This window comes from Dendrobates tinctorius, unplaced genomic scaffold (genome assembly GCF_039654945.1).
Source record: "Dendrobates tinctorius isolate UK_male_01 unplaced genomic scaffold, ASM3965494v1 ptg000104l, whole genome shotgun sequence".
Taxonomy (NCBI): domain Eukaryota; kingdom Metazoa; phylum Chordata; class Amphibia; order Anura; family Dendrobatidae; genus Dendrobates; species Dendrobates tinctorius.
The window spans coordinates 9,581,934-9,603,715 of NW_027361772.1; the positions used below are offsets into that span (position 1 = coordinate 9,581,934).

The 21,782-nt window shown below is 46.5% G+C and overlaps 1 protein-coding gene across 1 annotated transcript; it reads right to left on the reverse strand.

Annotated features, from left to right (window-relative positions):
• Positions 1 to 3,893: 3,893 nt before the first annotated feature.
• LOC141100434 (uncharacterized) lies at positions 3,894 to 12,201 on the reverse strand. The gene is made up of 3 exons (XM_073588945.1): positions 11,887 to 12,201; positions 10,544 to 11,772; positions 3,894 to 4,018 (listed from the first exon to the last, which is right to left on the reverse strand). The coding sequence occupies exons 1-3, from the start codon at positions 11,976 to 11,978 to the stop codon at positions 3,894 to 3,896; spliced, it is 1,446 nt and encodes a 481-aa protein (XP_073445046.1). The 5' UTR covers positions 11,979 to 12,201.
• Positions 12,202 to 21,782: the final 9,581 nt, after the last annotated feature.

Below are 21,782 nucleotides of genomic sequence, written 5' to 3' on the forward strand. Positions count from 1 at the left end.
TTTTGAAATGCTTGAGGTACAGTGTGCATGTAATGAGGTCTTGCTTTTATACATTTAGGAGGCCGCAATGGCACAGCGAACATAAAAAACGTAGAGTAGGACTCCCCATACGAGACTGCCTTGACGTGGCGGGGTAGCTCAAACAATTGATCAATTTTTTGCTAAATGTCTCATTTTTGAATACAGATAGAAACCAATGTGTGTTTTCACACTTTATGTATTACGTTCTGACCACAAGCAGCGCTGGCTTCTCCCCCTCTTTTTTCTTGATATTGGTTTTGTGGCTGACCACCACTGTAGCCGTGCGCGCTGGGTCATGTACGCTATTCTTTCTGTTTTCTTAGTGATTGATCTAGGCTGCTGTTCACATTAACAGCGGCCCTGCCCTGCCCTAGGCTTTATTTGATTACGCACCTGTATCTGGGCCTGGATCGTCCTTTATCTGTGGTGCTGGTCAGGCAGTGTGGAGGTTGGACCTGAAATGTCTGCATGGACCTGGCTAACCTTTATCTGCGCTTGTCCTCTGGTGCCATAGGAACGATTTTGAAATGCTTGAGGTACAGTGTGCATGTAATGAGGTCTTGCTTTTATACATTTAGGAGGCCGCAATGGCACAGCGAACATAAAAAACGTAGAGTAGGACTCCCCATACGAGACTGCCTTGACGTGGCGGGGTAGCTCAAACAATTGATCAATTTTTTGCTAAATGTCTCATTTTTGAATACAGATAGAAACCAATGTGTGTTTTCACACTTTATGTATTACGTTCTGACCACAAGCAGCGCTGGCTTCTCCCCCTCTTTTTTCTTGATATTGGTTTTGTGGCTGACCACCACTGTAGCCGTGCGCGCTGGGTCATGTACGCTATTCTTTCTGTTTTCTTAGTGATTGATCTAGGCTGCTGTTCACATTAACAGCGGCCCGGCCCTGCCCTAGGCTTTATTTGATTACGCACCTGTATCTGGGCCTGGATCGTCCTTTATCTGTGGTGCTGGTCAGGCAGTGTGGAGGTTGGACCTGAAATGTCTGCATGGACCTGGCTAACCTTTATCTGCGCTTGTCCTCTGGTGCCATAGGAACGATTTTGAAATGCTTGAGGTACAGTGTGCATGTAATGAGGTCTTGCTTTTATACATTTAGGAGGCCGCAATGGCACAGCGAACATAAAAAACGTAGAGTAGGACTCCCCATACGAGACTGCCTTGACGTGGCGGGGTAGCTCAAACAATTGATCAATTTTTTGCTAAATGTCTCATTTTTGAATACAGATAGAAACCAATGTGTGTTTTCACACTTTATGTATTACGTTCTGACCACAAGCAGCGCTGGCTTCTCCCCCTCTTTTTTCTTGATATTGGTTTTGTGGCTGACCACCACTGTAGCCGTGCGCGCTGGGTCATGTACGCTATTCTTTCTGTTTTCTTAGTGATTGATCTAGGCTGCTGTTCACATTAACAGCGGCCCTGCCCTGCCCTAGGCTTTATTTGATTACGCACCTGTATCTGGGCCTGGATCGTCCTTTATCTGTGGTGCTGGTCAGGCAGTGTGGAGGTTGGACCTGAAATGTCTGCATGGACCTGGCTAACCTTTATCTGCGCTTGTCCTCTGGTGCCATAGGAACGATTTTGAAATGCTTGAGGTACAGTGTGCATGTAATGAGGTCTTGCTTTTATACATTTAGGAGGCCGCAATGGCACAGCGAACATAAAAAACGTAGAGTAGGACTCCCCATACGAGACTGCCTTGACGTGGCGGGGTAGCTCAAACAATTGATCAATTTTTTGCTAAATGTCTCATTTTTGAATACAGATAGAAACCAATGTGTGTTTTCACACTTTATGTATTACGTTCTGACCACAAGCAGCGCTGGCTTCTCCCCCTCTTTTTTCTTGATATTGGTTTTGTGGCTGACCACCACTGTAGCCGTGCGCGCTGGGTCATGTACGCTATTCTTTCTGTTTTCTTAGTGATTGATCTAGGCTGCTGTTCACATTAACAGCGGCCCTGCCCTGCCCTAGGCTTTATTTGATTACGCACCTGTATCTGGGCCTGGATCGTCCTTTATCTGTGGTGCTGGTCAGGCAGTGTGGAGGTTGGACCTGAAATGTCTGCATGGACCTGGCTAACCTTTATCTGCGCTTGTTCTCTGGTGCCCTAGGAACGATTTTGAAATGCTTGAGGTACAGTGTGCATGTAATGAGGTCTTGCTTTTATACATTTAGGAGGCCGCAATGGCACAGCGAACATAAAAAACATAGAGTAGGACTCCCCATACGAGACTGCCTTGACGTGGCGGGGTAGCTCAAACAATTGATCAATTTTTTGCTAAATGTCTCATTTTTGAATACAGATAGAAACCAATGTGTGTTTTCACACTTTATGTATTACGTTCTGACCACAAGCAGCGCTGGCTTCTCCCCCTCTTATATCAGTACTCAGGTATTTTCTGAAGACAGAGCAAAAAGGAATTCAGCTCACCCCAGCAGGGAATGGCAGAAATCAAGGAAAACAATGCAAAACAAAACCAAAACACAAATGCAAAAAGTAGAGCAGAAAACTTAGCTTTTGAGGAGCAGGAATCAGACTGGTCTCCTAGAATCCCTCAGAGAGATCACCAGCAAGGCAGAAGGGCGTCGGCTGCCTTATATCCAGTCAGTGATTCCTGTCACCCAGTCATCATCATCTTGCCCAGGAGCTTGGTAATCAGCCTCACTACCTTCCTTCACCAGAAGAGGGAGTTCATCAGACCTCAATGGTGAAGGGGAAAATGAACTCACAACAAGTTCCTGCCTAGGGCTGCTGTAGCTGACTCTAATTGCCCTGATTGGTTCTGCTACATTTGCTGTCTGATCCCATGTCTCTGTTTTCCCCTATTCCCATCCTGACTCAGTGCTCCCTTTAGTGTGCTGACTCCCTGGTTTTGACTTGGCTTGCATCCTGACCTGCTTCTGTCTTTATCTTATCCGCTTCCGACCATTGCTGATTCTCTGGCTTGTCCCTGACCGTGAGTTTGCTTATTCCGTTGGCACTGTGCTAGAGTCTAGCATTTGACCCGGCTAGTTGGACTACTCTGCTGCCACCTGTGGTAGCCTTGCTGCTGCACTGCAGCCAGCTCTGTTTAGGTGTAGTCCTGCTTCCACTCTACTGCCATCTTGTGGCGCTTGCACCTACCTGCATCGCAGCAGCATGCTATTAATAGTGCACACTCCAGTCATACTAATAAATGGGGACCTTTTAGTCAGTATCTTAGACTAAGGCTAGTTTCACACTAGCGTTTATTCCATGCAGCGCATGGCGCCACTAAGCCCCGCCCCCTGCCGGCTCCCTGCCTGCCCCATCCGGTCATCGCCGTCTACTATCGCACATGGACGCATGCGATCTGCGCACCCTATCTTTAGCATAGGGTGTGCAGATCGTACGCTGGCCGTGCGCTAGTAGGATTTTAGCATGCGCTGCGCACTTTTGAAGGTGCGCCAGTGTGCGCCGAATGCAGCATGTTGCATTTTGGTGTGCTCGGCGCACCTTCAAAAGTGCGCAGCGCACGCTAAAATCCTACTAGCGCACAGCCAGCGCACGATCTGCGCACCCTATGCTAAAGATAGGGTGCGCAGATCACATGAGTCCATGTACGATAGTAGGCGGCGATGACCGGATGGGGCGGGCAGGGAGCCGGCAGGGGGCGGGGCTTAGCGGCGCCATGCGCTGCATGGAATAAACGCTAGTGTGAAACTAGCCTTAGAGGAATCAACATAAGTGATGCAGGTTTTGAAACTCAGGCGATAGAACTCACAAAAAACTTTAGAGATGAGGGCGTAGCTATGTAACGGAGGAGAGAGGATGCGTCCTGGCAGAGCTCCCATAATCCTGGCATCAGCCTGCACTTTAAACCCTCCTCAGCACGATATACTTACAAATATCGGGACCCCCTCGAGCTCCAGGAAGCTTTTGCCCCCTGTGGGAGACTGACAAGAGGCTTTGGTGAGCTGGACGCTGCAGAATCCTTGGCAGATGGCGAGGCCTGCGTGAAGCAGTGGCCATTTTCTGAGGCGCGCTCCAGCTGGAAGAAGCGACGCCAGATCTCATCCTCATAGTGCCGTTGAATGGTGAGAATATACCCGGGGGACATCGAGGGGAGACACGCAGTGTGCGCTCTGAAAGATGGTCCCAGAGCTCCCCCACTGATAATACGCCAGACTCGTCAGTGCCACCACTTTAAGGGTCCTTAGACCCTTGCTGTTGTCTCTGCAGGCGCTGTGGATCCTTTTTGCTGCGTAGGGTCCTGGCAATAATCCAGAACCTGTTATAATACCTAGAACTTCATACACCCTGTCTACTTAGAGTTATCTCAAGATATAAACATAAACATATCCTTGACCAAAACATCCCTGACTGAGAAAATTGAGGATCTGTACACTGAGGTGCAGGCCATGAGGGGGTGTATTACAGAAGTTGAAACGAGAGTGTCCCAGATAGAACATACCATTACACCTATGGAGGCCAAGCTGACAAAAGTGGCTGGCTCTATGAACGCCTGGAGGCAAAAAGCGGATGACCTAGAAAATAGACTACGTCGGAATAACATCCGAATCGTTGGCCTGCCGGAGCGCTCAAAATATCAGCAGCCCAAACAATTTTTAGAAGGCTGGCTTAAAGCTTCAGGATCACCCCAGGGCTGTGGGATTACTCGGTACTGGGGAAGTGTCGCGGTGGCAGTGACCCGGTCCGTGGACCTGGGTGTCCATGTAAAATTGGTGGAATTGAATAAAGTTTATATGTAGATTGTTCATGACGCCACCTGTGGTATCTGGTCAGAAGGGGGACCAGCGTTGCAGTGCAGATCCTCTGGAACAGATGGTATGATGCAGCAGAGTTAGTAAAGCTCTTCACAAGCAGAGCTGTAGTCCCAGGGCACTAGTAGTAGATCTTAAGGTAGATGATGTAGTGTTTAGACACAGAGAAGTAGCAGTGCTGAAGGGGTTGCAGAAAGGATTCAAGGAACACGACAGTGCAGTTTCTTTTACCTTTTACTGTACTTTGTAGGTACAGTCCAGGATTTAGATCACAGATGGTATAGGATTTGGTCGGCCTGGATGCAACTGAGGAATCTCTCTATGCAGATGGGTTGTGTAGTCTCCTTTCTAGCGCTAATCTGAAGTACTTGTAGCTATGGATTACACTCAAGTTCCTCTTTCTTGCTCTCACTTAGAACTCCACTCGCATGACAGGCAGCTGTAGCCCTCTCTCTCCTCTGGCTCACATACCTTACTGCTGTGTTATTGAGTCTGAATTGGGAACAGAGCATTTACAGCCTCTTGTTCCTCCGGTTTCTGCTGTGGGACCTTTAGTATCCACACAGCCTCAGACGCTGGGTTCCGGTCAATGCGCTTCAGCTAGGGGTGAGCTTATCTTCACATGTCCACACTCTTCCCTCTCTCTGCACCAACTTCCCAACTTCCTTCCTCCCGACCACAGAGAGCAGCTCCTCAGCAGTTAGGTTCAGAGCTCCATCTGCTGGCCTGGAGTAGGAACTGTGCTTTGTGCTGGATTTACTTGATAGAGAGACCCTTTCATTGCTTCCAAGCATGACATCACACTTTCTAGGAGGGAGGTAATGCCACTGTGGCAACCGTACTCCTGGGGGTGCCACACTTCTCTGGGGGATGAATTCTCTCCTACATTCTCTGTGGAAAGGACTCACAGGGTCCCTACAAAACCCCTTCCTCCGGGTGCTTCACCTAGACCTTTTCTGGCACATCTCCTCAATTGCAAGGATAGGGATGCTATTCTATGTTTGGTACGGTAGAAAAGTCCTGTTAAGTTTAATAATGCTACGATTTCAATTTTCCCGGAATTCTCTATGGAACTCCAGAAACAGCGGGCACAGTTCATGGAAATTAAGAAGTGACTTAGAGAAAAGAATATTATATACTCAATGATTTATCCAGCTCGACTCCGAATTGTCCACGAAGGCTCTTCCATAGAGTTGAGTAAAACGGGTCGGTCAATTTGAAAAGTTGCCGACTTTCGCAAAAGTCGGGTTACATGAAACGAAATCCGACCATAGCGTGAGGTCGGCAACCATGGCGCCAAAGTCGCGTTTTAAATGATGCTTCAGCGCCCTTTTTCAGCCAATGATGGAGGACGCACACTGTGGGCAACGCGATGACATAGGCAGCGGTCACCACCATATTTGAGAAGGGCATGCAAGTGATTGGCTTGCTTTGTGTGGCGTCACTGGGGCTATAAAAGGGCGTGCACGCAGAATGCCATCTTACTTCTGCTGATTTCAGAATAGGGAGAGCTGCTGCTGCTGCTGATTCTGTAGGGAGAGCATTAGGCAGGGAAGAAGATACAGAAAACTGCTTCTGCTGCTAGCGATTTTGCCTGTACAACACACCAGTTAGTATGCAGTGCAAGGGGAGGCTATATTTTGGTGCATCAGCTCTGTTGGTTATTAAGCTGCCTTATAAGGCTCCCTGATAGCTGCATTGCTGTTTTCACACTGCTGTGCAAACTGCTTTTTTAACCCCTTCCTGACATCCGACGTACTATCCCGTCCATGGGCCCCGGGCCCCTATGCCCATGGACGGGATAGTACGTCTACCGCGATCAGCGGCGCCCACGTGGCGAGCGCCGCTGATCGCGGCCGGGTGTCAGCTGATTATCACAGCTGACACCCGGCACAATGTGTCAGGGGCGGTCACGGACCGCCCCCGACACGTTAACCCCTTGCACACCGTGATCAAACATGATCGCGGTGTACCGGGGGTTTAAGGGAAGCATCGGCAGGGAGGGGGCTCCCTCCGTGCTTCCCTGAGCCCCCCACAGCAGCTCAATGTGCAGCGCTGCTGTGGGGGGCTCCTTTCCTGCAGGCCCCGAATCCAAGATGGCGACGGGGGCCTTCGGGGGCCTGCAGGAAGCTGGCTTCCTCAGTGCCTGCAAAGCGCAGGCATGAGGAAGCCTTCTGCACTGCCTGTCACAGTGATCTGTGATGTGACAGATCAGCGATCTGTCACAGGACAGTGATGTCCCACCTGGGACTATTTAATAAAAAAAAATAAAAAAAAGTGTTAAAATAATTTTTAAAAAAATCGCCAAATAAATTAGAAAAAAAAAAAAATATTCCCGCAAATCCATTTTTTGGAAATAAAAAAAACAAAAAACAATAAAAGTACACATATTAGGTATTGCCGTGTCCGTAACGACCCGCCCTATAAAACTGTCCCATTAGTTAACCCCTTTAGCAAACCCCTTAAAAAATAAAAATAAAAAACGAAGCAAAAAATAATGATTTATTACCATACTGCCAAACAAAAAGTGTAATAACGCGCGATCAAAAAGACGCATATAAATATCCATGGTACCTCTGAAAACGTCATCTTGTCCCGCAAAAAACGAGCCACCACACAGCATCATCAGCAAAAAATTCAAAAAGTTATATCTCGCAGAATAAAGCGATGCAAAAATAATTATTTTTTATATAAAATAGTTTTCAATGCATAAAACCGACAAAACATAAAAAAACGACCTAAATGAGGTATCGCTGTAACCGTACTGACCCGAAGAATAAAACCGCTTTATCAATTTTACCGCACGCGGAACGGTGTAAACGCACCCCCCCAAAAGAAATTCATGAAACGCTGGTTTTTGTTCATTCTGCGTCCCAAAAATCGGAATAAAAAGCGATCAAAAAATGTCACGTGCCCGAAAATGGTACCAATAAAAACGACAACTTGTCCCGCAAAAAATAAGACCTAACATGACTCGGTGGGTCAAAATATGGAAAAATTATAGCTCTCAATATGTGGTGATGCAAAAACTATTTTTACAATAAAAAGCGTCTTTTAGCGTGCGACAGCTGCCAAACATAAAAACCGCCATAAATAGTAAATCAAACCCCCCGTTATCACCCCCTTAGTTAGGGAAAAATAATAAAATAAAAAAAGTATGTATTTCCATTTTTCCATTAGGGCTAGGGTTAGGGTTAGGGCTAGGGTTAGGGTTAGGGGAGGGTTAGGGCTAGGGTTAGGGCTAGGGCTAGGGCTAGGGTTAGGGCTAGGGCTAGGGTTAGGGCTGAGATTAGGGTTAGGGGTGTGTTGGGGGTTCGGGTTGGAGTTAGAATTGGGGGTTTCCACTGTTTGGGCACATCAGGGGCTCTCCAAATGCAACAAGGCATCTGATCTCAATTCCAGCCAATTCTGAGTTGAAAAAGTCAAATGGTGCTCCTTCCCTTCCAAGCTCTGCCATACGCCCAAACAGTGTTTTACCCCCACATGTAGGGTATCAGCCTACTCAGGACAAATTGCAAAACAATTTTTGGGGTCCAATTTCTCCTGTTACCCTTAGGCTACTTTCACACATCAGGTTTTCGGCGTCAGGCGCGATCCGGCGTCATGCCGGAACGCCGGATCCGGCAAATGTTTAGTAAAACCGGATGTGACGGATCCAGTTTTCTGCCGGATCCGTCTTTTTCTTGACAGACAAAACCGGATCTGTCTCATCCGGTTCATCCGTTTTTCGACGGATTACGCCGGATCCGGTTTTTAAAATTGACCCTTGTGGCCTTCCGAACGGGATTGGCTACTGGAAAACTATATATAGCATGTTCCTACAGCCCTTCTTTGACAGGTTGTAGAGGAGAAAGTGCAGGTTGGAGAGAAGAGCAAGTTACTGGCGAAGATGGATGTTGTCATTGGAAATATTTTGAAGAATTTGGCAGATTTTATAGCGGAGGCGAATCGTTTGAGGGTGATTGTTCTGGAGGAGAGAGCGAGACAGCAGCGCATCAGGCATCGTAGACGACGTTTGTGGATCCACCCCATCACAGCCAAGAGAATGACGCGTGGGGTCTATTCTACACTCTGCATGGACCTTCGACGAAACCCGGATAAATTTTTTGGATATGTTAGGATGAAAATGGAGAATTTTGATTACTTGGTGGAGCGCATTGCACACCTCATAAGAAAAGCGGACACCTATTGCCGCTTCTCTGTTTCACCCGCAGAGCGTCTGATGGTGACTTTAAGGTAAGCCACATTTATTGGATGTGATCGCATCAGAGCACACTTTCACTGCAATCTTGTTGGTGGTAGTTTGTATCTCCAAGTGTTATAGCTCAGTTTTGGTATGTAATGCTGTGATTTAAAACTAATTTATTGTTTTTTAATTCCCCACAGATTTCTTGCAACTGGAGAATCCCTTTCGTCACTGCATTTCCAGTACAGACTCGGGATTTCCACCATATCTGGAATTGTGAAGTACACATGCCGTGCACTGTGGGACTCCTTAGCTGAAGAGTTTTTACCAGAGCCCACAACAGAGAGGTGGATTGAAATTGCTGACAAGTTTCAACAGATATGTCAGTTTCCCAACTGCTTGGGCGCTGTGGACGGGAAACATATCCGCATTGTAAAGCCAGCTGGATCGGGATCGGAATATTTCAATTACAAGAAATATTTTTCAATTGTCCTCATGGCCATCGCTGACGCGGAATACAAATTTATTGCGGTTGATATTGGGGCCTATGGCCGCTCCAATGACTCTCAAGTTTTCAAACTGTCTGCCATGGGGCGTAAACTGTATGGAAACACCTTCCAGTTCCCACCACCTAGACCGCTGCCGCAAACATCTGGTCCACCTATGCCATTTGTCTGTGTAGGGGATGAAGCCTTCCAGCTGTCAGAACACCTTTTGAAACCGTACTCTAGCAGAGGATTGACAAGACCAAAACGCATTTTTAATTACCGCCTCACAAGAGCAAGAAGAATGGTTGAATGTACCTTTGGTATTCTGACAGCCAAATGGCGGGTCCTATTGACTGCGATCAACCTCAAGACAGAAACTGTGGACGAAGTGATCAAAGCGTGCGTGGTACTCCACAATTTTGTTATCTGCAAGGAACCCATTTCCATTGAGGACACCTCTGAAGAAACCACCTTGCAAGATTACCATGACATTACCACTAGAAGTTCTGTGACGGTTTCAGTAATGAGGGACAATTTTGCACTATACTTTATGTCACCTCAAGGCAGAGTACACTGGCAGGATGACAGAGTGTGAAAGATTTGTGCCCTAACCAAACTTGTGTACCTTCTGTACCAACAGTATATACCTTTGCCAACCAAAGTTGGCTATCTTGTCATGGTCTCTATTTTTATCTTTAGGCCACAGGTGTGTACCTGGTTGTGTTTTATGCAAAGTATTTCACCTTTTAACAAAAGTTGTGTACATTGTTAGGAAATCACCAACAATAAACACAACTTTTTAGGTGAAATACTTTGCTTCAAACACAACCAGGAACACAACTGTGGCAAAAAGCTAAAATTTACCCACAGTTATATACCTAGTTTTGAATACCATTTCACCTTTTAAATACCCTGTATTTAACCTTTTTCGCCGCAGAAAGAAATGACAGACAACCAGTGTAAAATAATTTAACTTTTATTGAAAAATTTTTTTTTAGTAAACTTTTTTAAAATTTTAATAAACTTGTTTAATAAAGCTTTGAAACCATAAAACTGGTCATTTTTATTTAAATACACACATTTTAAATCTGTGTAGTGTGTGGTGGAAATACTGCTGGAGGGGCTGCGGGACACTTCGACACTGGGAGTGTGGAGAGAGGACTGGGATCGTGGTGGGGAAGGAACAGTTAGAGGTGAAGGTGTGGAAAAAACTACAGAATGGGTGGACATGTGGGAAGCAGAAGAGGTGGTGGGTGGTGGAGTGGAGGGTTGGGCAGGGACTGTAAGAGCAGATGATGTTGATGGCAAGTTGTATGGGGAAGGAGTTTGGTACGGGGCAGGTTGCTGGAAGTGGGGAGATGTCTGGTACGGGGCAGGTTGCTGGAAGTGGGGAGATGTCTGGTACGGGCCAGGTTGCTGGAAGTGGGGAGATGTCTGGTACGGGGCAGGTTGCTGGAAGTGGGGAGATGTCTGGTACTGGGGAGGTTGCTGGTACTGGGGAGGTTGCTGGTACTGGGGAGGTTGCTGGTGCTGGGGAGGTTGCTGGTGCTGGGGAGGTTGCTGGTGCTGGGGAGGTGGATGGTATGTAATAGGAGGGGGAGGATGGAAAGTGGCTAGAGGGGGTGTAGATGTAATAGGAGGGGGAGGATGGAAAGTGGCTGGAGGGGGTGTAGATGTAATAGGAGGGGGAGGATGGAAAGTGGCTGGAGGGGGTGCAGGTGGAGGAACTACTGTGGTGGGAGGAGGAGGTTGGGAGGTAACTTGCTGGAGAGCAGTGTGGCATGAATGCATTACATGCATCTGCTGGGCAGGAGAGAGCGTTTCCATGCGCTCCACAACAGACCTGAAAAAGGTGTGGTTTGGCGAAGATCTTGCTTCTGAAGGCATGGTTTGCAGAAGTGTCTTCACCTCCAGAATGCTGGAGTTGATCTGCTGATAGCCTGCGGAGATTTGCTCTGACAAGACTTTTAGACAGTTCTGGAAAGATGCATTCAGATGCAAGAACTCTGGCGCATAAGTCTTTTCCTGACCCCTCTGCCGCTGCCGCCCAGTACCCGCAGGTGTACTAGAGGTGGCAGGGGCAGAAGGGTGGGGTAAAGGGAAAGCGATCTCCTCACCAGCAGCTTCATGTAATGTAGGCGGCCACGATGCTCCTGTGCTGGTGGATGGGACAGATGGGTCGAATGTGTGGGAAGGCTGGGAAGGTGCAGATGTACCGGGGCGGTCGAAGTGTCCCTCGGTGCCGGTCTCCTCAGGGATCGCCTCAGAAGGGTCCAATCGTGCAGGCTCCCGAGTGCTGCTCACCGTGCTGTGGAATAAAGAGAAAAAAAAACAATTAAAATAGTGACATGGTATGGCCCTGGCTGAAAAAAAAAAGTTACATCTAAACATTTTTTTGTCACATGTGGTGTGTAATATTTACCTTCTGGTGAGCATTGTCTCCCGGAGGAACGACAGGGCTCGTGCGTACTTGTACTTGCTCCTGCGTCCTCCAGATCCACTCGGGGCCCGCATCTCTTTATTGAACTCCTTCTTGAAACGATCCCTCACAGACCGCCACCGCTTCACAATTCTCTCCCCTGAAACGAGAAAGGACAAAGTGGTTAGTATACAACATCAGTGTTTCCCAAACTCCAGTCCTCATGGTCCCCAGGGGTCATGTTTTCAGGATTTCCAAAGTAAATAGAAATCCTGAACACATGATCCGTGGGGACCACGAGGACTGGAGTTCGGGAAACACTGGTTTAAATCAAGCAACCGGTACTGTATATACTTACGCTCTTTAATCTGGGCCCGAGCTTCGAGGTCCTCCCAGCGGTCCACAAGGAGCGAACAGATTTCCTCCCAGAGTCGTCGGGTAACGATCAGGTCAGCATGGCGGCGGTCAGCCATATTCCAGAGCGGCTCCCTTTCTCTGACGAGATCGATGAGGCGGTCCACATCAATCCCTCCATCCTCACCGTCAGAGTCGGGAGCACGCTGTGAAGGCTGTTAAAGAAAAAGACAAAAATAACATAATTAGCCTCCACAAAAGAAATGAAATAAAAAGTGCAAAAAAAACAAAGCAAAAATATTTATACTTACACGCTGGTGACCGCCGCGTTGCTGTTGCCGACGACCCTGGGAGGCACTGCGAGGACCTCTTGGCAGAGCACCAGATTGGGAAGACTAGAGAAGAAAACAAAAAATGTTATGTCTTTGGATGTAGGCATTTGTTTGCTGTGTGTGGTCTGCAGAACATTGTTTTCTATGTGTTGTGTGTAGTGTGATGTTGTGTTTCTGCGTTTGATGCAAAAAACTTACCAATTGTGAGCCCACTCCAAGTGTCTGTCCACCCCTTCCTTCTTCTTCTGGGAGCTCCTCTTCATCTTGTGATTCCTGTTTTGAAATAAAAGGCAATGAATACACATATATTACAGAGATGATGGATTTTGGAAATAAAAACTTACCGTCAAACGCTGACGATGCGAGGGAGGGCTCCCAGAAGATGTGCTGTCTTCCTCATGGCCAGACTCCATGGCTGTGGGTGGTGTTTCTGCTGCTGCCATTGCTGCTGCTGCTGCATCTATTGGGCGGCTGTTGAATAAAGAGAAACAAAGGGCCAATGAATATCTTGATATTCCATAGCCCTAGTTTGGAGGAATGGGGGATTTGATAATTACCGTCTCTCATCTGCTGCTGGACTCCCCTCCCGTTGTTCAGCATGCTGCTCCATTTGGGGTGGTGCTGATGGTGCTGCTGCTGCAGATGTCTGCTGCCTTCTCCTGCTCCTGGTTCTTGGCTTGGGTGGCATGTTGGGTGTGGCTGAGGGTCCCATTGTCTTGCTTTTATATATGTCCTGTGGGCAGAGCTACTGAGCATGCTCAGACCAAAGAAACCGGATCCGGCCGCCGGATCCGGCTGTCGCCGGATCAGGCGCATTGCGGCGCTCATAGGCTTTCATTGTATGAAAAAGCCGGACACGCCGGATCCGGCGTGTCCGGCTTTTTCGCCGGAGCCAAAAAACGTTACAGTAGCCGTTTTTTCCAGACGCCGGATCGCGTCACATTGCCGGATCCGGCGAAAATCGGATGAAACGCATGGCCATCCGGCTCGATACGGCTCTAATGCAAGTCAATGGGGGGGAAACCGGATCCGGCATTGCATTTTGCCGGATCCGGTTTTAGTCAAAAGCGCCTGACGCCGAAAACCTGATGTGTGAAAGAGGCCTTAGGAAAATAAAAAATTGGAGGCAAAAATATCATTTTTGTGGAAAAAAATGATTTTTTTATTTTCACGTCCGAGCGTTATAAACTTCTGTGAAGCACTTGGGGGTTCAAAGTGCTCACCATACATCTAGATAAGTTCCGTGGGGGGTCTAGTGTCCAAAATGGGGTCACTTGTGGGGAGTTTCAATAGTTTAGGTACATCAGGGGCTCTCCAAACGCACATGACACCCGCAGACCATTCCATCAAAGTCTGCATTCCAAAACGTCACTGCTTCCCTTCCGAGCCCCGACGTGTGTCCATACAGTAGTTTTCTCCCACATATGGGGTGTCAGCGTACTCATGACAAATTGGACAACAACTTTTGGGGTCCAATTTCTCCTGTTACCCTTGGGAAAATGAAAAAATTGGGGACTAATTGATCATGTTTGTGGAAAAAATACAATTTTTTTATTTTCATGCCCTGGCATTATAAACTTCTGTGAAGCCATTGGGGGTTCAAAGTGCTCACCTCACATCTAGATAAGTTCCTTAGGGGGTCTAGTTTTCAAAATGGGGTCATTTGTGGGGAGTTTCCACTGTTTAGGTACATATGGGGTTTTCCAATCGCGACATGGTGTCCGATCTCAATTCCAGCCAAAAACGTCAAATGGCGCTGCTTCCCTTCCGAGCTCTGCCATGCGCCCAAATAGTGGTTTACCCCACATGTGGGGTATCAGCGTACTCAGGACAAATTGCACAATAACTTTTAGGGTCCTGTTACCCTTGGAAAAATAAGAATTGAGGGTGAAAAGATCATTTTTGTGGAAAAAATATGATTTTTTAATTGTACGGCTTTATGTTATAAACTTCTGTGAAGCCCTTGGGGGTTCAAAGTTCTCACCACACATCTAGATAAGTTCCTTAGGGGGTCTAGTTTCCAAAATGGTGTCATTTGTGGGGGGTTTCCACTGTTTTGGTACATCAGGGGTTTTCCAATCGCGACATTGTGTCCGATCTCAATTCCAGCCAAAAATGTCAAATGGCGCTGCTTCCCTTCCGAGCTCTGCCATGCGCCTAAATAGTGGTTTACCCCCACATGTGGGGTATCAGCGTACTCAGGACAAATTGCACAATAACTTTTAGGGTCCTGTTACCCTTGGAAAAATAAGAATTGAGGGTGAAAAGATCATTTTTGTGGAAAAAATATGATTTTTTAATTGTACCGCTGTACGTTATAAACTTCTGTAAAGCCCTTGTGGGTTAAAAGTTCTCACCACATATCTAGATAAGTTCCTTGGGGGGTCTAGTTTCCAAAATGGGGTCACTTGGAGGGGGTTTCCACTGTTTAGGTACATCAGGGACTCTCCAAACGTGACATGGCGTCCGATCTGAATTCCAGCCAATTTTGCATTGAAAAAGTCAAACGGCGCTCCTTCCATTCTGAGCTCTGCCATGCGCCGAAACAGTCGTTCCCCCCCACATATCAGGTATCAGCATACTCAGGACAAATTGCACAATAACTTTTGCAGTCCAATTTCTCCTGTTACCCTTGGTAAAATAAAAAAAATTGAACCTGAAGTATTTTTTTGTGAAAAAAAGTTAGATGTTCATTTTTTTTAAATATTCAAAAAAATTCCTGTGACGCACCTAAAGGGTTAATAAACTTCTTGAATGTGGTTTTGAGCACCTTAAGAGGTGCAGTTTTTAGAATGGTGTCACTTTTGCAAATGTGATGTGGTCCTAAAAATAAAATGGTGTTGTAAAAATGAGAAATCGCTGGTCAACTTTTAACCCTTATAACTTCCTAACAAAAAAAAATTTTGGTTCCAGAATTGTGCTGATGTAAAGTAAACATGTGGGAAATGTTAGTTTTCAAGTTTTTTGTGTGCCATATCTCTGTGATTTAAGGGCATAAAAATTCAAAGTTGGAAAATTGCAAAATTTTCAAAATTTTTGCCAAATTTCTGTTTTTCTCACAAATAAACGCAAGTTATTTGAATGAAATTTTATCACTAACATGAAGTACAATATGTCATGAGAAAACAATGTCAGAATCACCAGGATCCATGGAAGCGTTCCAGAGTTATGACCTTATAAAGGTACAGTGGTCAGAATTGTAAAAATTGGCCCGGTCATGAACGTGCAAACCACCCTTGGGGGTGAAGGGGTTAAAAGCAAAAATACTTTTCATCCTCTTATTTGCCCAGTTACCAAGCGTTCATTTTTCCACACTTTTGTGTGCAGCAGTCCTGCTTACTAGGCTGCCTGCTGCCATACTTGGGACTGAGAGCATCATTGTCAGCTTGCTAAAATCTCTAGGGAGATTCAAATTCTTCCCAGTCCTATATAGACATTTTATACACCATCCAATTTCAGCCTGTTATATTGAGGTGTAATCTACACTGGGCCTGAGATAATAGTTCAGTGTCCTCAAGTCTGTAGGGAGATTCAAATTCTCCCCAGTCCTATATAGACATTTTATACACCATCCAATTTCAGCCTGTTATATTGAGGTGTAATCTACACTGGGCCTGAGATAATAGTTCAGTGTCCTCAAGTCTGTAGTGAGATTCAAATTCTCCCCAGTCCTATTTAACCCTAGAACGCATGACCATAAAAATCTACACTTTCACATACCTGGGGCCTTTTAGGCCCGTGTGCAAATAACATGGAATAACTCAAACAAAAATAATTTTCAAAGTTTATTTGAAAATTGCAAAGTAAGGATGCATTCCCACTAGCGCTGGTGTCTGCCAGGAGGAGATCTGCAATGGATCTGACCTCCTGGTGACCCCAGCTAAGGCTGGCAGAATCCCGGCATTCCAGCAGCCTTAACTGGAGTTACCAAGAGATCAGATCCATTACGGATCACCTCCTGGCAGACCCCAGTGCCAGTGGGAACACAGCCTAAGATGTGAATAATTCAAAACATTACTATGTGCAAAAAAAACCCAAAAGAGTAACTGAACGGGCTTAAAACGCCCAATATACGCATTCAATATAACTCTTTATAATAATGTTTTTTTGTCTAAAAGTTTATTATATAAAAGTTGCAGTAAACATGCTGCAGGAATATCTCTTTTCAAAGGCTCCTTTTCTACTTTACTAATGACCGCAACAACTGACAGGACGAGTTCTCTTGTCATCAAAACGAAGGCTTCTCCCAATATCCTCAAATCTATTGACTGACATTGTAGCTTTGTAATGTGGATCTGAAAAAGGGTTCATAAAGAGTTCTCTGATAGGAACATCGTATGATTTTGTACTCCCTGCCAGAAGAGTAAGGCCAATATAAGCATACAGTTCCTCTTTTATTATATTTTTCCATGTTTTTTTTCTTCCTGAAGAGATACGTTTTCCTTCTAAGTTAGTACACAAAACTACCTCATATACAATATCATCTGAAAAAAATTTACAGAACATATCTCTTTTGGACAAGAATTGTGGAATTCCTACAGTTCCTTGAGCAACTCTTACAATATTATGTGATGGGGTTCGTCCAAGAACTTCAGCAGTACTGTTCCAAAAAACATTAGTTTTGGATGCTCTATTTGTAAATTCTGCTGGATCCATTACTTCTTCATCATCTGAAGAATCACTGGACGATGAAGAAGAGACATTAGCTGGTGGCATGTACTCTTCATCAGACAAAGAAAGTTCACTGTCTTCATCACTATCAAAAATGATTGCTTAGATTTCTTGGTCAGTCAAACCCCTGGATGTAGACTGTGCCATTCTAACCTTAGAAGTCAGTAAACTAAAATGAAAAAAAAAAAAAAAAGATTACAATCAGGGTTGTACACTCTTTGTTAGTGTGTGTACTAAGTGGAAAGTGCAGACTCCTCCTCTCACCTTCAGCAGGTCACCACTTTCTTTTAGGTACAGTAGAAGCTTTTGGATTTTTGGAACTCAGAAAGTTTCTTTTTCAAGAAACAAGAAAGCTGACTCCTTCCTCCAAAGTCTCTTCAGCAAGTAGCACACAATGAACAGTGTTCAGGACCTATGATGATGTCATAGACGCATGACGTTGTGAGGGAGCCTCCTTCCCAAGATCACATGACCATGTAGTCAGGCAGAATTCACACTCTTCATAGCAACAGCAGAGTCATAAAGACTGACTCAAAGTCTTCCCCAGCAACAGTAAAGACAAAAAGACTTAGGATCACATGTAAACCTAGAACGGGCCTAAAAGGCCCCAGGTATGTGAATATGGGGTATTCACAAAAAAGAGTTGATATACCGAAATGCCTGTAACATAAAAATAAATGAACAACTGGAAATGCCAAACAACTATATACCTGAGGAATACCTAGAGTTTCAAAATTCTAACTAAAGTAATCTTGCAGAAAATAGAAAACAATTAACAGGGCGGGCCTGAGAGGCCCCAGGTATGCGTTCTAGGGTTAAACATTTTTTACACCATCCAATTTCAGCCTGTTATATTGAGGTGTAACCTACACTGGGCCTGAGATAATAGTTCAGTGTCCTCAAGTCTGTAAGGAGATTCAAATTCTCCCCAGTCTTATATAGACATTTTATACACCATCCAATTTCAGCCTGTTATATTGAGGTGTAATCTACACTGGGCCTGAGATATTAGTTCAGTGTCCTCAAGTCTGTAGGGAGATTCAAATTCTCCCCAATACTCGTACAGCTTGTACCTTGTTTTACAGTACCATATTGCTGGTGGTATTTTGGGTACATTTTCCCAAAAATGAGGAAGTGTGTTGGAAGAGGCTGTGGAAGTGGGCGGGGGTTGCCAGCTGGTAATGATGGTGTTGGTGGTGGTGGTGGATCTTCTGGTAGTGGCAAAAGCACAATAGCACCTAATGCAGGAGGTGTTGAGCCTGCGTCATCGTCTGGCTCCACAAGGCCTCGAAGGCTCCCTTTTCTGGGAGTAGGTAAACCGCTTTTAAAGCCGGAGCTTCAGGAACAAGTTTTGGCTTACATTGCTGACACAGCCTCCAGCTCTATCGCCTCATCTTCTGAACTTTCAAAAAATAAAAGCACTGAGTCGTCATTGGAGGCTCATGGTCAGGAACCACACCTTTCCCTGTGTCCTTCACCCCTACCAAAAGTAAAGGATGCGGCAGGCCACACTACAGATTACTCCATGGAGCTCTTTTCACATACCATGCCTGGGTTATCATGTCAAATCGTGAATTACCCAGTCCAAGAAGAATCTGACATGGAGTGCACTGATGCACAGCCACTGCTAGATTTATCTGCTGGTACATTCACTCAGAGCACTACATTGTCCTTGCAGTGTACTGAGCCAGAACCTGACCCTGATGAAACTCAGGTGCCCCTTCCTGCATACTATACCACCTTACATGGTGACACAGAGGAAGGTGCACATGACATTGAAGAGGAGGTGATGGATGACCCAGATTGGCATCCATTGGAGGAAGAGGGTGCCGCTGCCAATAGCTCAGAAGAGGAGGAGGAGCATCTGCAGCAGGCATCGACATCGCAACAGCTGTTATCTGGCAGGCCCGGAGCAGTCCAAAAACGGGTTACAAAAACCAAAAGAGTTGCAGGACAGCTAGGCCATACGGTCAAATTAGCACAGCGTGCAAGGCCTCAAAATGTCTTCTATAGTAGGAAGAGTGCAGTGTGGCACTTTTTTTAACAAAATCCTAATGATCAGGCAAATGTTATCTGTAAGAAGTGCGCAAAGACCTTTAGTCGAGGGAAAAATCTGAGAAATTTGAATACCAGTTGCATGCTTAGACATTTAGCCACCATACACTTGCAAGCGTGGACGGACTACCAAACCTCACGTACCACATGTGCAACTGCTCCCAATGAAGGTAGTCAGCAACGCTACATTGTTTCCCCCACTGTAAGCCCACCAGTTAGCACACCACCAGCAGCAAATGTTGAGGTGTCGTTGCAAGGCCAAAGCAGTCAGGGAATCACAATGTTATTGCTATGAAAGACTGAATCTAGGCCATCAGAAAGAACACCAACTCCATCACCATCATCAACCCTCTCTCAGTCCGCCAAGTCCACCGCTAGTTCCACCATATGCAGCTCTCAAGTCCAGCTCACCGTACCAGAGACTATGAGTAGGACAAGAAAGTACTCATCCTCTCATCCGCGTACACTGGGTTTGAATGCCCACATTGCCAAACTAATCTCGTTAGAGATGATGCCCTACTGGTTGGTTAAAAGTGAAGTGTTCCGCGAACTCATGGCCTACGCAGTACCACGCTATGACCTACCCAGTCGGCACTTCTTTTCTCACAAAGCCATCCCAGCCCTCCACCTTCATGTGAAAGACTGCATTGTCCATGCACTCAAGCAATCAGTGAGTGGAAAGGTGCACCTCACAACAGATGCATGGTCCAGTAGGCATGGCCAGGGCCGTTACGTGTCCATCACTGCACACTGGGCTAATGTGGTGGATGCAGGGTCCACAGGGGACAACGGCAGTGGGACAGTGCTGCCTAGCCCACGGTATAGGAAACAGTTGGCTGTAGGTGTTCAACCCGCCTCCTGCTCCTCCTCCAGAAGCGAAAGCTCGTCCACAGAGCGCAGTCACATGAGCACTCCATCCGCAGCTGCCAGTGTTGCACACGAGGTGTCCCACTATCGAACAGCTAGTGGTAAGCGTCAGCAGGCTGTGTTGAAGATGATGTGTTTGGGCGACAACAGACACACCGTGGAGGTACTGGCCGACTACTTGCAGCGACAAACTGAGTCATGGCTGGGCAGTCTACATCTTGAGGCAGGCAAGGTAGTTAGTGATAACGGCAGGAATTTTGTGGCAGTCAAAGCCCTTTCAAAACTCAGATACATACCTTGCCTGGCTCACACCTTGAACCTGGTGGTGCAGTGCTTCCTAAATAATTATCCGGAGTTAACAGGTCTGCTCCAGAAGGTCCGAAGACTGTGCTCGCACATCCGCCGGTCGCCCGTACACTCCAGTCGTATGCAGAAGCTGCAGCGATTGCTCCAACTTCCCAAGCACCGCCTAATTATCGACGTTGCAACAAGGTGGAACTCCACCCTGCACATGGTTGAGAGGCTGTGCGAATAGAGGCAGGCTGTAATGCATTTGTGGGAGGATACACGGCCAGGCACTTTGAGGGCAGACATGGAGTTGTCGGGTGTGCAGTGGTCGAAGCTGAAAGACCTCTGTAAAGTCCTTCAGTGTTTTGAGGAATGCACAAGACTTGTAAGCGCAGACAACGCCATCATAAGCATGAGCATCCCACTTATGTGTCTACTCATGCAAACTTTGACGCACATTAAGGAGCAGGCGTCTGCAGCTGAGGAGGATGAGGAATAGGAGGAGGGAAGCCTTGATGACAGTCAGCCATTGTCTGCTCCGGGACCTCTCCTGGACGAGGTGGAGGAGGAGGATGATGATGGGGATGATTATTTAGGGGAGGAGGATGCTTCTCGTGGGGCAAGAGAAAATGTTGGCGTGGCAAGGTCTGGTACAGGGTTTGTGCGTGACTGGAGGGATGTGGATTTGTCAGAAAGTGCTACTCCACCCAGAACTCGCAGTGCATCATTGACACCTGGAACATTGGCCCACATGTCAGATTATGCCTTGCAGATCCTAAAAAGGGACCCCCGCATTGCCAAAATGATGAACGACGACAACTACTGGTTGGCCAGCATCCTGGAACCACGCTATAAAGGCAAATTCCAAAACACCATGCCACAGGAGAACCTTGACCTAATATTGGCTAACAAACAAGCAACTCTGGCAAACCATTTGTTTGAGGCATTCCCAGCACACAGCAGCGGTGATGGTTCTCCAATGAGCCGTAGGGGCAACATGGATGAGGTGTTCGTGGTGCACACATCAGAAGTGGCGTTAGAGACAGGGGTTTCATGACCATGTTGTGGACTGATTTTTCAAGTCCCGCTCACACGACTGGTAATACTGCATCGATTGAAAGTGACAGGAGACAGCAGTTGTCAACTATGGTTACAAACTACTTCTCGTCCCATATCGATGTTCTCCCTCACAGGTCATTCCCCTTTGACTATTGGGCCTCTAAACTGGACGCCTGGCTTGAATTGGCACAATACGCCTTACAGGAGCTCGCTTGCCCTGCTGCTAGTGTGCTATCGGAAAGAGTCTTCAGTGCTGCTCAATCCTGACAGAAA

Excerpts from the sequence above, each read along its gene's own strand:
- LOC141100434 (XM_073588945.1), bottom strand. The coding sequence starts at position 11,978 with ATGCGGGCCCCGAGTGGATCTGGAGGACGCAGGAGCAAGTACAAGTAC. Across the intron at positions 11,773-11,886 it reads GAGACAATGCTCACCAGAAG|CACGGTGAGCAGCACTCGGG; the intron begins GTAAATATTACA and ends TTTATTCCACAG. Across the intron at positions 4,019-10,543 it reads ACACTACACAGATTTAAAAT|GCCTCGCCATCTGCCAAGGA; the intron begins GTGTGTATTTAA and ends TGCTTCACGCAG.